The sequence below is a fragment of the Struthio camelus genome, chromosome 13 (assembly GCF_040807025.1).
Source record: "Struthio camelus isolate bStrCam1 chromosome 13, bStrCam1.hap1, whole genome shotgun sequence".
Lineage (NCBI taxonomy): Eukaryota > Metazoa > Chordata > Aves > Struthioniformes > Struthionidae > Struthio > Struthio camelus.
This window is the reverse complement of record NC_090954.1, coordinates 22,836,177-22,850,770: the sequence shown is the minus strand read 5'-3', so window position 1 is coordinate 22,850,770 and position 14,594 is coordinate 22,836,177. Positions and strand designations below refer to the sequence as shown.

The 14,594-nt window shown below is 41.0% G+C and overlaps 1 protein-coding gene across 1 annotated transcript in view; it reads right to left on the bottom strand.

Annotated features, from left to right (window-relative positions):
* Window positions 1-1,775: 1,775 nt before the first annotated feature.
* UBE2D2 (ubiquitin conjugating enzyme E2 D2) overlaps window positions 1,776-14,594 on the bottom strand; it is a 36,052-nt gene continuing 23,233 nt past the window's right edge. The window contains exons 6-7 of the mRNA XM_068959961.1: window positions 8,712-8,805; window positions 1,776-6,786 (exon numbers count right to left, since the gene is read on the bottom strand). Coding sequence (XP_068816062.1) covers window positions 6,741-6,786; window positions 8,712-8,805 — 140 coding nt within the window. The 3' untranslated portion in view covers window positions 1,776-6,740. The remainder of the gene's footprint in view (window positions 6,787-8,711; window positions 8,806-14,594) is intronic.

Sequence of the window (14,594 nt, the reverse complement as noted above, 5' to 3'; positions counted from 1 at the left end):
ACTGACAACTTTCCTTAGTCTGTCGACCCCTCATACCAACACTACTTCATGAAGGATGTCACGACACACTTGAATATTTTTTAAAAAGTTACTAGGATGCCTTCGGAAACCAAGATGTCAGAGATCAGCAAGGAAAGAGCCCTGTAAGACTTTCAGCCTTCATAGACGGTGTAAATTCACTCTTAAATCCAAACCCAAAAAGGAGGTCAAGCAGCAAATTACTCCCACAGATCAAGGGTGCCGCAGGCACAGACTGCCCTTAGTCAAGCTTTGGAGGCTGATCCCTATGCCTTTATCCTCAGCGAAGAATTTTTCCTATTATGAGCATCATACACCAGCAAAAAGTTTTTTTTTAAGGTAGTTTAATGGAAGCTTGGTTTTAATATCAGCTCTAACTGGCGATGTGATTTTAAATCCTCAAAGTTCCCTCTGTCTGACTGTTCCTGGCTAATCACCTGAAGAGAAACCCTGCTTCCCAAGAAGGGCTACAAACATTGTCTGAACCATTAATCCACCTTTGGTTGATAAGATCCACTAAGGACAAACAGTAAGAGAGTACATTAAATTTAAGACAGAGAGGACACATTCCAGAACTCATACTTCCCCTCAGGAAGCTCTTCAGCTGAAAGTGATTGCAGACTAAACATCATAACTTCTCATCCTGTTGCTTTTTCTTTCATAGGCCTGATTTTGGCCCCTGTTGAAGAAAGAATATGGGCTAGCTGCACTCGTGGCACTGACCAACATGACTGTTACTAAGCAGCGAGGCAGTACAGAACCCAAGAACTGGTCATTACATAGTCACTAAACAAACATGGGTTCACAGTTTATTAAAAATGCTGGCTTGCATCTTCACTTTATGACTTTCAATCCAATCATTCATGCTTCCATCCCAATCTGCACTGCAGGCTCAGCAGGACCCACTTACCACCTACAAGAAGCTCTAGATCAGCAAGTACATCCATTCGTGTGAATGGTTGACTGACTTTTTCCCAGAGCTGGAGAGGCAAGGAAGAAATATGCACACAGCCACCGCAACAACTTTAAGAGATGTATCCATAAAAGATATATCTGATCATCTTAAAAATGACCATTCCCTCACGGATGAGCAAGAAGAGTCAATACATTAGACCCCCCCTCCCCCTAAGAAGTCTTGACCTAACCATCAGACTATAAAAAGCAAATATTCATTTGCACACAGGGGAGTCAGGCCGAGAGGCAGAAACAGGAGAACAGAACAAAAAGCACAGCTGCTAAATTGGAGGAAGAACAGTAAGCCAAAGGGATAAGTCACTTGTGCTGTGGGAACCTCTGAACAGTCAAGATTGCTCTCATCTCCTTTGATTAAACAAAAGCCTTGTGCTTTTTGCACTGGAGCAGAGTCCAGCTTTACAGGACTGACAGTGAGCCCACTAAAGTAAGGACAGATGTTAGCACTGGCTTGTTTAAAAAAAAAATCAAAAAGCAAACACTGAAAAGAGCCAGTTATAAAGATCGGTGAGAGCCTACACATATCTAAGACAAGATGTTGATGGAAGACCATCAGGATTATAATGTCCACAAATTAATGCCCATCTACAGAGTGCAAGCCAGACTTAGCAGAAAGCTAAGATTAAGGCTACTGGAGATGACAGAGCAGAAGAGAGTTCAGAAGAACTGAATCATCAGGGAGAAGGAGAGACTAGTCACAAGAAGAGAGAAAAAGAAACATTGGAAGACAAGCTCAAAAAGGGATAGAGGCACAGGTAAAGAAAAAAAAAGCAATCAAGCCACAGTAAGTTTAACAGAATTATTTAATGGTGATCAAATTCCAACACATTACAACAGTACAGGTAGATAATGTCAGAATAGATCTATTCACACACACTTTCCAGAAGAGGGTAAGGTAGGGGCAGCAAGATGGTAGCCGTAGGAATTTCTCCTAATACCTCTGATTGCTGTTATACATGCAGCGGTTAGTCTTCATAGATCCAGAATGCTGGACAGCAGGTTTTTCCTGCTTTTAATCCTCCATTGGGCTCCCTTCAAAGCATTTCTTGTCCCTGTGTATTCCCCGTAGTAAACAGCTTCTCCCAAACCCCAAACAACTAACACTTGCCACTTTGGTCATGGACTTGCTATAGAGTTGAGCCTATACAGAGGAGCCAAAGAATGGAAGAAAATAAGAGCTTAAGGGGAAGAGGGTACTGAATGTTTTCCAGCTGTAAGGGGGAGTCAGAGAGGCAGACTTCCCTAGTGCTGAAGGAACAAGAGCAAAGATTGCTCCAAGGGTACTTAAGGAGTGGTTGTGACAGAGGACAGCCTTTCCTCTACTCCAGTATCTCTAGGGGATTTCATTCTTGCAGGAGAATGTTTCCAAGCTTTGCCTGGGCAAGCAAGCCTGCCCAGAGCCAAAGCCAAAGGGCTCTTCAAGCTACAGCAGAAGTGCTGCTGAGTACATTCAGTGATGATGTTTTGTCATGCTATTCTGATTCTTTAGAGCAAGATGATGTTGTAACTGCTTCGAGCAGGACCACTGCACCTCCCACACGCCCAGGTGCTCTGCCATGTTCTCTGCAGCAGCAAGAGCTGCCCTTGGCACATGAGGAACGCAGTCCTTAACACAGCAAAGCGTTTCCATCATCCTTCCTTCAAGGCTTCTGATCTTTTACCATTTATCAGAACGGAGATCAAGGAGAACAGCTCTAGAGCAGTTTTGCTACTATGAATAGTCAAATGACGACTAAGTCAGAAAAAGCAACCAGGCATTTCTGTCACTAGCTGCAGCTTCTGAGAACTAGAAAAGCTACTACTTGGCCTAAAGTGGCAAGGGACAGGTTACCACTTGCTTTACTGAACACAGTAGGGACACAATTGCATCTAACTTAGCTCCACTGTGTTTTGCTACAACATTTGACATGTGCAGACCGCAAAGAAAGATCTGTAGACACTCCGACATGCAGCTTATTTTAAAGCATCTGTATAGCAAAGTAATCTCAACGAAAAATTAACTCTTGTATTGCCAAAAGGCTCCTACTAAGAAATGCCATTAGCGCATCCTACCTAAGGATAAGCTAGATACATCAAGTACTGTACTCAAGTCCTCCAGTACTGTCTAGAATCAGCTTCGTCCTAATAACTAGGAGGCTGGATTCCATGCAAAGGCAACATTACCTGTTCAAGCTAACGGGCAATTCCTGCATATTGAACAGCAGCCATTCAGCGTTAAGCTAGAGGATCGTGTCATTTTGTATACAAGTATGACAGATGACATACATAAACAGCCCCTGAAAACTCAAGTTACAAACAATACACATGAGAACCGGGTAGATGTACTGTCAATCCCAGCATGCTCGATACAGGCAATGAATTTACATGCTGTATGGCTCACTGAACTTGAAGTCATTTGTCCTCCGGTTTATTCTGTTTTATTGGATAGATGTTGATGAACGTATCTAACGCATCCAGTCATGTAAGCGTTCCAGCTTTACATCAATGCCAGAGTTAGAGGAATCTAAAAAGTCTGTTCTTTATAAAGTTATTCTTCAGCTAACTTAGCACACAGCAAAAGGAAAAAAGGAAACTGAATAAGCACTTACAGCCTATGTCCAAAGAAGTCTCAGTACAAAGAACCACGCAAAGTGAAGTAGTTAACTGTTAAAACACTATCAAGTCAAAAAAATTTGGACAAACGACTGAAAAAAATCAATCATATGACAATTTCAGAGTTCCTAGAAAGGCAGTGAACAGAGTCTGTGGCTTCTTGTGCCGTTTCACACTTTATAACATAGCTGGACAATACAAAGGTTTCAGAACAGCAAGTCATTGTGACACCCAGCCCTAAGAACGGCTATGAAACAGATCACGTTTTAGGTTAAATCTTAAAAGAAGAGCTCCCTTATCTAGTTCACGGTACCACCCTCAACAACAAACGGCCAACCCACCTGAGGGGCAGCACAAGAACTCCTTGAGCAGTACTGCCAAGCTCCCTTTTACCAAACCACGGCTTTTGTGGTGCCACCAGCAAAAGAAGTCCAAACTGTTTAAACATTTCATTCCAAAAATGACAATCACTTCAACACAAGTGTGTTAATACAGCCTCCAAGTGGAAGTTATTCAAGCATTCAAGACTGGACTGCCACAATTAATGTACTGTTGCACTGCTTTCTGACAGCTGGCATATGCTACCTCCGCACCATCACAGAAAGGGAAGCCATAATCCTCAATGCTACACTTGCTAGTATTCCTTTCTGCTGCTCTCCAGCTTACAACTCTTCTGTACAGGCCTCTTGATCCGTTTTGGTCCTCAGCAGTTACAGCCATCAGACAGACCTGTCCCAACAATTGCTCTCGTAAAGCAGTAAAGGGAGCCCACTCGAAATAGCTTACTGCAAGGTGTGCTACAACTCCAAACTGGTTTGTATTTCTTAGAAACAGAAAACATGACCCTTCCCCTGCCCTGAAACCTAGATGGATGACTTCACTGTAGCTGATGCATGTTCTTTCCCCCGTCACCAAGGGTCCAGCAGGAGTGCTAGCCTACATGTTAAGACAGCAGCTCAGTAAGAAGTAAGGCCACATCACAGTTAAAGGTTAAAAGACCAAGAGTTCAGGCAAACTTGTAGCCAGTAGCCCGCCTACTTCCTAATTTTGCCACTGTAGCATAAGCAGTTTTCATGTCTGAGGCAGTTTCTATCCAGAGCCACACTTCAGTGGTAGGCTAAGGCTACTTAATGCTTTCTAAACCAGAAGAGACTAACACCTTGTGGTATTGAGTTTAAGTATTGAGTATTTAAGTATTGAGTTTAAGACTACTCAATAGCCAGTTCATACCTCTGCACATCATGTTTCTCCCCATTCCCCAGGAGCTCTGCAACACCCCTATCCCTGTTAGTCAGCCAAAGCACATGGCCATGTGCTCCACTTCTTTTCAATTGAAGCTCTGCACCACTGTTTCAGAGACCTTCATCAGAACACACTGCTTCACCCCCAAACAGCGGTTCTCAGGCAGCAAGCCTGTCACATGGCAAAGGCAGCTGTCTTCACACCTGCTGAAGATGCGCACAATATCCAAGTTTCACCTACAGCTTGCTGTACAGAAGACTCCAAAAAATACTGCTAACATTTATATCCAGAAGTGTATACACAAGGACATTGAGAGATGAGACAAGTGGAACAGATTTAGACCAAAAGCAGTGGACATTTATTCCTCATTTGTGCAAGAGTGTAAAGACGCATTTGAAAATGGATGGGACAGACCCCTGTGGCTGGAGGCTACAGCCTCTTCTTCATAGTTGATGGCTTTGTTTACAATTATATTAAGAGGAGATAAACTTGCAGACTCACCTATTTCACATGAATGATGCTGGCAAATACACTTGTATACAAAGAAAAGTTTCAAACTACATTTTCCACTAGATTCAAGTGAAGATTTTGTTCAAAAAAGACACATACAAGTACAATTTAAAACTGTATGAACATTTGCAAATGTTTAGTGCAAAGTAATTATGTAAAAGCTACATTTTATGAAAGTTTGTGCTGATGTGTTTGGTAATTTTTAACCCTTTTACATCCATTATTTTAATTACATAAGGTTTCACTTACCTACATATGCATTGTGTTAAGTCCCATGCAAGTGGGAATAATACCATCAGGCTTTGTAAAATGTCACTCGGATTCTCACTTAGTAAACTGCTTATTTGGTTTAACAGTCAAGTTCCTGGCACGCTATACATCTTGATTTCACGTAACTTTTTAAGCCTATGTCTGTCTTGTTCAGGTGCATAGCCTCGTGTAATGCAAACCAAATTGCTTCATGATTTTCAAATGCAACCATTTGTGAATGCAGAAGTTTCAGGGAAATCCACCATTAGTTTTAGCCTGTAACAAACTGCTCTTAAAATTAAAAGCCTATTCACACAAAGTTATATGTAATGACTGTAGTAATCAGTTTATTACACAGATTAATCATTCTTGAACGTACAAGCTCCAGGGGAGCAGTTGGGTCTTTAAATATACACAAGTTTTCTGTCAAATGAATTTTTACCCTTACATCCAGAAAGACCTAAGCAGTTAAAAAAAACTTAAGAAAAATAAGAGCTATTAGCTATGTATTAACTGAGAAACCACATACAAACCCAAAAAAGTATGAGGGAGGGGAGAGAGAGTTGAAACAAATCAACATCACTTGATGCACTAATAGCTCCAATCCATTTAAATGTTGACCAGTTAAACTTAGACCTTAAACACAGGATGTGGGTACAGTTTATCTCATTGGTCATAACATTTACCTAAGGTGTAGGTCCTTCGGAATAAAATGAATACAGAAACAGCTTCAAGTTCTTCACCTTGCTTTTCATAACTGTTATGAGTTTAAAAGGATTCCACTTTTAATCCTTCATGGATAGGCAAAACTGTCCCTAGAAACATAGGAAACCCACCAGAACTCTCCCCTTCACATTGAATTACCCAATTTAAATCAACAAGGAATACTTTTAGGCTCACAAAGTTATGATTGAAGAACTGGCTTTTCACACACACACTTCTTTGCTAGGAGTCAATGTTGGTACGGGGAAATACAGTATTTCTATTTTGTTGTTCCAAGTATGTACAACACGCAGCACTGCTGTATCAGGTAAACATGTGCACAGGGGAAGATGAGGCGTGGGCTCATAGAAAGCAGTCAAATGGAAATCAAAAGGACTTTCTCTTTCAGAGTTCCCCTATCTTTATTTGTAGAGGTTATCCAATAATTTCTTTAATTACATCGCATACTTCTGAGTCCATTCCCGAGCTATTCTGTTGTACCTGTATGTATAAAAAGAGGATTTACTTAACATTCATCCAAACAGTATATTTCAACTCCAGCAGCCTAGTCTACCTCTAGTAGTAGGAGGAGTTTGTCAAATTTAAGGGCAAACTGAAGTATCAGGCAAACAGGAGGGGAACAAAAAAAAAAAAATCCATACTGCTTCACGGGAAAAACAAAACAAACTTTGCATGTTTACACCAGGAACAGAAGACCTTTGTGACTGAAGCCACAAAAAGGCCAGTGCATATTTCTGAAAGTCTTTACCTACTCCCTCCCTCCCTCCCCAACTGCCATCTCTCTGGGGAAACTATTACCACATATTAATTCTGGCATTCTGGAAAACTCAAATTAATATTTTCTTCCCACTCCATTCTTCCACCCTTAGAAATAAGGCTAAGCCTAATACCTAGTGTATACTAGGCTGTCAAATTCTGACAGGCTCACAACAGCCTTTCAGACTGCTTTTTTCATGCCATACGTTACATTTGGCTATTTTGATGACTATCAGCACACAGAGTTCATCCACCAGAAGTTTTTATTCTGAAGGCACAACATGCTCCTTTTTGCAAGCCAACTGTACTCTTTCTGCACTAGAACACCCTTTCTTGCCAGAGTCACATCTAGAGGAAGCTCAGAATAGTAATGTAGAACAGAGCCATCCTTGTGGTTAACAGCACTGATAAAAGCTGCATTTCCAACAATACAAGCTGTTCTCATTCTACATAGTTTTTTAGGAAAAAAGCATAAGACACTACAGTGGCAAGAAGTTTTCTAATTCTATACATTGACTAGGTTCTTGTACTGACATTTTGTCTGTAGAAGAAAGCTCTCTGTAGCCCAAGAAGTTAAATAGACCACCCATGTGAATGCAGGAAAGCAACTGTTACTTCACTGTTCTGAGACTACTCAAAAGGAGGTCCAGTTATATTGTAGCACAAAGCTTTCATATTTTCAAAGAAATATGAAAGAGTCCTTCATACTTTAAGTGCCAATTAGCCACTATTAATTCTCTCAAAAGACAGACTGCTATTCTTGCAGCTCCGATTAACAACAGGCTGCGTGGACTTCCCTAACCCTGCTTCTCAGACTTCCAGTATAGTGAGCAAGTTTCTGGATTATTTCCCCTTCCTCTCTATCTTGTTTGCATTAGATGATCGTGCAACTTCAGAAATTAACACTACTGATCAGATCTGGAAGGGAACAGTAAGGTGGAGGAGCGTTTACAGTGTCATTAAGCTGTTGCTTTCAAATAAAGCGATTTAAAGCTTTTTTTTTTTTTTTTTTTAAATCAGTGCTGGAGTTCTCTCCTCTTTTTGTATTTTGCTTCACAATAAGCTTGAGAGTTCTCCCATCTGACCTCTACATCACTCACTTGTTCTTCCCTTTGTGTTGTCAAAGGGAGGTGAAACAAGGCATTTTTGTTATTTTTCCCGCTTGCACCACCTCATCACCAATAGCTAGCATGGAAACATTCTCCCACTAAAATAACTTGCTCTCCCTCTGCTGGTTATGTAGAGTTAAAGCACACAGTCAGGCTCTTGAAGCTGTTCATATAAAATACAGGTTTGCATTATTCAGTCAGCACTTCCATTAAACAACGTCAAGCAAACCTATAATTAAAAACACTAATGAAAAACTATTTTGTGAGGTAAGAACTCTACTGTAATAAACCCACCTAAGTACAAGATCCCCACATATTAACTTCCAACAGCATATACACCTTGTTCCTACATCAAGGCCGTTAAAACAACTGTATTAAGATCCCAGAAATATCTCTGCAATGACCATGGTTTAAGAGATAAAGGCATATCAAAGATTAGACTCTTGCAAGCAGCAGCTCCTTCCAGTTCCCCTTTACTATTTTTCAAGTGAGGGTTCTGCTCCATCAAGGACGTTACAAGCTTTTGGCTTCCATACTCACTTTTCTCTATCTGTTTTGTAGATCCGTGCAATCTCAGGCACTAAAGGATCATCTGGATTGGGATCACACAACAGAGAACAGATGGACAAAAGTACTAGGGAGAGAAAAAATACTGCATTAGAGTTTAAGTGCAGCTGAAGACACCTGTAGAAGCAAGTCAGCCTGTTTGCTTCCCCCTTAGTCATTAGTATTAGTATCATTGTAAACACATCAAGGAGCAGTCAATCCCACATACTTCAGCCAAGTGACTTCGTACAAAAATTCTTACCGTTTAAACTAGGCAGCTTTGCACGACGACCACGAGTTTGTTCGAGTATTACCACAACAACTGGGAACCTCCTGGTCAGGAGCGTCTGATTACAGCCTTAAATCACAGGTCAATACAGAGCTGTTTGAAACATCAGCTGAAGCCTTCTCAGAAGGTGTCCCTGCTTTTACATTTGAATGCAGATTTCACCTAACCCAGACAATCCCATTGTCAGGGACACATAGAAGCACTAACCAAAGTCAAAACGCAGAAAGACCCAGAGATGAAGGAAGCCTGCCTGAACTGCTCACAGCTACTTAATCGCTGTTTTTTAAAGTCCTAGAGCTTTGCACAGAGAATTAAGTTGCTTCATCCAATTATTTCCACAGCATAGGGTTGAGATAACTTAATTGTAGAACAGTACTCAACATGAACTGAGAAAGCACAGCTTACTGTACTCATACCAACCACAAAGCCCTGAACTTTACTATAAATATGTACTGTATATATTCCAGAAGCCACCTCCCGCTTACAGAAAGCATCATCATTTAGCATCAACCTTTGTCCATGTAAGGAGTTAAAAGACGGCTTGCAGAACTACAGGCAGCATACGCACATTCCTACATTTGCACCAAAATGGACAAAAGGCAGCAAGTCATAAGCAAAGCATATTGAAACACTAAGCGTGTCATGGACTTCTTGCCCCTACAGGCCAAACAATCTTCTGACTGAAACAGGTCAAGAGAAAGTGGTACAAATAATGCCACTCTATGTCCTTTCACTGCTAGCTAGCAGCAACAGCAGAGTTGTCACAAGGCATCCTCAAAGGAAGCTGAAAGTAACAGCTTTTTTTTTTTTTTTTTTTTAAAAGCCCGAAGCCATAAACACTAAACTGTTGAAAATCCCATCAGTTGCTACTGTTAAGGGGAGCAGATGAGGCAGAAATACCACTGCACTGAGGCATCAGCTGCAAAGTCAAGGAACAGCCTACATTTAACCTTACCTCACTCATTTTTTAAAAAGGTAGCTCAAAACAGAGGCCACAAAATAAAGAATGGCTAGATGCAGCAGGAGAGAAGTGGGAGAACAGATCTGATATTCACTTAAGCCATACGCTTTTTTTTTTTTTTTAAATGTGAGGGCAAAAAAAAAATCTAGTTAAGCTTTCACTTAACTAGCTACTATAGTCTAGTACTAGTTACTATATGAATGTAGTAGGAAGAACACTAGCAACTCTCAGTAACCCAAATTAGTTCAGTTTTCCAGATAATTCATACAGTTCATACAAACTGCTTGTTCCTGATCTAAGCAAACATGTTTTTTGTTCTGAATAAAGAACTACCCTTCTTCAGGCATTCTGTTCCAGTCTGAGCCAGGATTGGCACCGTAACCTAGAAGCAGTTGATTGTCTCCAACTAGAAAAAAGGTGCATTCTTCATTACACAAGACACTAAGAAACAAAACCTCCAAGATAGCCCTGATCGACAACTCACGAAGACAAAATAGTTTTGCTTAATCAATCTTAACGTTTCAGCTACTGAAAAGCTCAGTAACATATAAATACTTAACCTTCTCTCATCAACTCTGCTCGTCTAAAATCCTGATGGCATTTGGGCCACACACCCCAGAAAAGCAAAGTTTTTACTGCAAATATCTCTAGAGCTAAAAGCAGCTTTCATGCTTCAGAAGTGTTACATCTTAAGACAGTACAAAGGCTTCACCCTTACAAGGGCCAAGCTTCTACAGATAACTTTAGAAAAGATCCAGTCCTTTCAGGTCTCAAGTCCTTTGGAGTCAGTCATCTCTTGCTGTTCATGAAGAGACTATTCAAAGAGTAACTGGGTTTTTAAATTTAAAAATGGCTAATTTCCAGTTCCACTCTGTATTCATTATTTTCTACTGTCTACTTGTAAGTTAGAGGTTATTGATTCTCTGCCATCAATTGCCACTTCGACCACGTATTCAACTACCTCTCTGAACATGACTTCACACTATGAAGATTTTAACTCTGCTGTGCTTGATGCATGTAGAAATCACTCACTGCTCCTGAACTGCTGTCCCTTAACACAACTGAAAGGAAGGAACAAGTTGCTATGGCAGAGAAGGTTGTAACATACACAGTAGGTTTCGCATCTACAATACTTCCATCACTTTCAGCTATTTTCTTTCTATGAACTGAAGACAACTCACATTAGCGTTCAGTAACATGGTTTATCTGCCACCTTACATCCAACAGCTACTAGGCAGTCAGTTCAGCAAGAACACGGCCATGCCTCCAGCTATTTTCCTGTCGCGTGTTACTTTGTGCTCAGACTCCTCTGCTATTCTGCTGGTCATTCAAGTTCCTTCAGGTGATCCAATGAGAAAATAAGCCAACGCTGTCCCCTCCATTTAACACCAAAACACATAACAGAAGCAGAAGGATATCTATTCAAAGCTTTTCAGCTAACTATTGTTACCCAGCTTTCCCTGAATTTTGTCTCACCAGTCCTTTAATAACCCAAGACTTCTTTTGAAGAAGGTGAGTCACCCTTCACAGGCTGAAAACCTGGTTTTGAGCCTGTTCAGTCTTCTCTGCCTACCTTCCCCAACCGTTATAACGTCTCCTGCACAGCGCCCATGGTACTGGGTGGGAGTTCCTCCTTGCACACTTCGCAGAGCGGATGGGGGTGGCAGCAAGGCTGCTAAGCACCAGACCACAGGCAAAGGCAGTGTTCAGCTGTTACATCAGCTCACATACCAGGATATCCTTCATTGTCCCCTCCAGAGCAACAGCAATACCACAGGTTAATGCTGCCCACATGCCAGTCTTTCCGGAAAGATTTAAGGCTGCCTTGAACGGCATTTCCCTTACTGAAAGGGGAGTTAATCAGTGTCCTAGTCCAGGAGTTTCACTTCTTTGTTTACAAGCTATTAAGATGAGCATATCAGTGCTACTTCCTGGCCATTAGAAATCCCATGCCACTAATATCCTCTTTTTCCTTAAGAGGGGTTGTGGTTTGTTAGAACTGAATCAGTAGCCAAATGCTTTGTGATTAATTCCGGTGACCTAGTAAGTTCGAAAAGCCATTCCACTCCTCAGCACTTCAATTGCATTAAAGTATCACTCCAATCAGCTAATAAATGGACATGAGCAGTGCTGCCACACTCAGCTTTTTTTTTTTTTTTTTTTTTAAAAGTTTCTACTACTCAAAACTATTCTCCACTATGCTTCTTCTTGCTGGTAACTTTGAAGCTATACAGATAAGAAGGAAAGATTTAGTGAGTTAAACATCTAACTGGGGTTTGATCTACAGTGGTTTAATAGCCTACTGAACCCAGGTATTTGTCCAATATGAATTCAAGAAGTTGCTCTGTTTAGATTTCTCTTTAGCGCACTCCACATACTCCCATGTTTTAGATCAATTAATGTAAGCAACCTGCAGACCAGTTTTAGGAGCTCTTGGAGACAGTTTTCTCATGAAATTTAAGGAGCCAGAGTGCAAGGGGAAAAGAGGAAGTAGCTAAAAAAAAGCCAGTTACACATGTGAGTTCTCCTCTGATATCCAGAGGAATTGATTAAACCAGCACTGTGGAACAGACTCTCCAGACCCCCTTCCGCAGTGCGATTAAACATTATGACAATGAAGCCTACAGTAAAACTTTGATGTTTCCTAGTCGTTTGACTAAAAGACTGACATGAGAAAACAGTAAAAGCATAAACAGCAGTTCACAAAACGAAGTCTTGTGACCACAGAATTAGGTGGAACCACCACACAAAACAGATAAGTCACTAGTCATTGTTTTACACCACATTCTGTTTTAAAGCATATCCTATCTGTCCTACATGGCAACAGGTGAAGTCTGCTTTAGTGGTATCAATTTGACAAGCACTCCTTCTAGAGTCTTTCACTGAATGGAATATAGTAGAAGCATGCACAGAGTTAAATTTGGATTTTTGACAGTAGTAGCAAAATAAACAGAACTACACTTCACACTGATTGAAGGCATTCTCAAATACAGAGCTGTTCATCTCGTCAGCTTTAACTCTGTCTACTGCAGACAATGAAGAACAGCTTATCCTTTAGTAGACTTACTGCTATAAACTAGAATGGACCAAATATTTCATAATACCTAAGTGAGGAACTGGGAAAAAGGAATTAACCAGAGACTGTTAACAAGAGTGGTTTCTAAGAAGTAACGGGCTTAATTTTTCCAAAGCACATTTATAAAAGACCATTCTCATCAAGCTCACCAACCACTTAACACTTAGTATTAAGAATGCTCCAGCAACACGTTCTTTGAAAGAAAATGAAGTCTGCCACTGTACTGCTGCACGTCTGATTCGGTTTCCATTGTAAAACTTCCCTTTAAAGAACATAATGCTTTAAAATTCAAGAACAGTCTTATTTCAGGTGGACTCCGTGTGCAAAGCATCAAAGCATTTACAGCTTGTCAACAAGCTTTGCTACAGTTGACTGTTGGATGAGAACACAGCTCAACTTCTCAGAAGGCTTCAACGCAGTGCTCTTGAATCAGTAAGAGTAGTCTGCTATTTTCAATAATAAGCCATTTCATCTTTCTGGTTCTTCCAAACCTCAGACTGAATTTGCACTTACCTGCAGTTTCAATACAAACTCCGCAGCTGGGTCTCTTCAGCTATGACACTGGAACCTGAACCAGCTCAGCCACTAGCCAAGGCAGAATTCATCAAATAAGCTCCCTACTGACCTACTGCCTCCCAGCACCAGCTCAGTGAGCAATATGGAATGCAATTAACACCACCATCTGTCTACCAGAACATGCTGTTGGCACACAGAAAGCCAAGAAGCATCAAAAGCTCCTGGAACTCAGAGGCAAATAGATTGCTTTATAAAGCGGAAGCCGCAAGCTCCAGTTGGAAGAAGTGAGCTCCAAGGCCAGGGAGACATCTTTCCTAGCATCTCATTAGGAACAGGAAGTAAAGGTGCCTAACAATTTACACATGGCAATTAACTTCTGCTGATGGCAGGGATGATTTTGTAATCAAGTGACTCTCAGGGTAAGCATCGTGCAGCTATGAGACAGCTTTGTATATCCAGGTTATGCAGTCATGGCTGAAGGCCTTCTTTAGACTTCAGAAGAAGCCATGTGTCCAGTGTATAAAACCTCTGCATGAACAGTGTTGAGGTTAGAAACAATTGGACTAAGTCTGTTCCTACAAAGCTCAACAGGCAAGCCTAGACAAAACTGAAAACCTCTATTTAGTCCTGCTTAGAGCAGGACTCTTCCTGACAGAAGACCCAAAAGCTGCATCTTCTGGATTCTTTAGATAACAGCACTAGAAAAGCTAGTACTAACACTTGTTCTGCCTTATCACCCTACACTGAAACAGCGGTCTAATTAATATAGAAATATACAATGCTTCTGAAACAGAAGCCTGAGATGACCCGCAAGGCATGGATTCCAAGAGACTGCCAAAGGAGCTGGTGTTTGTCTCCATGTTCTGACTGCGGAAACAACCTTCAAAAAGCATTCAAATTTTGTCTGCACAGTCAGAAAGGGCCTAACATCCACCACTTCCAACTGCCCCTTTAAATGGTATGGTTAATTGGTTAGTACTTTGTTAAATCTAACCAGAATTGCGAGCAACACAGCTTGCTCTAGTGAAGCACTCG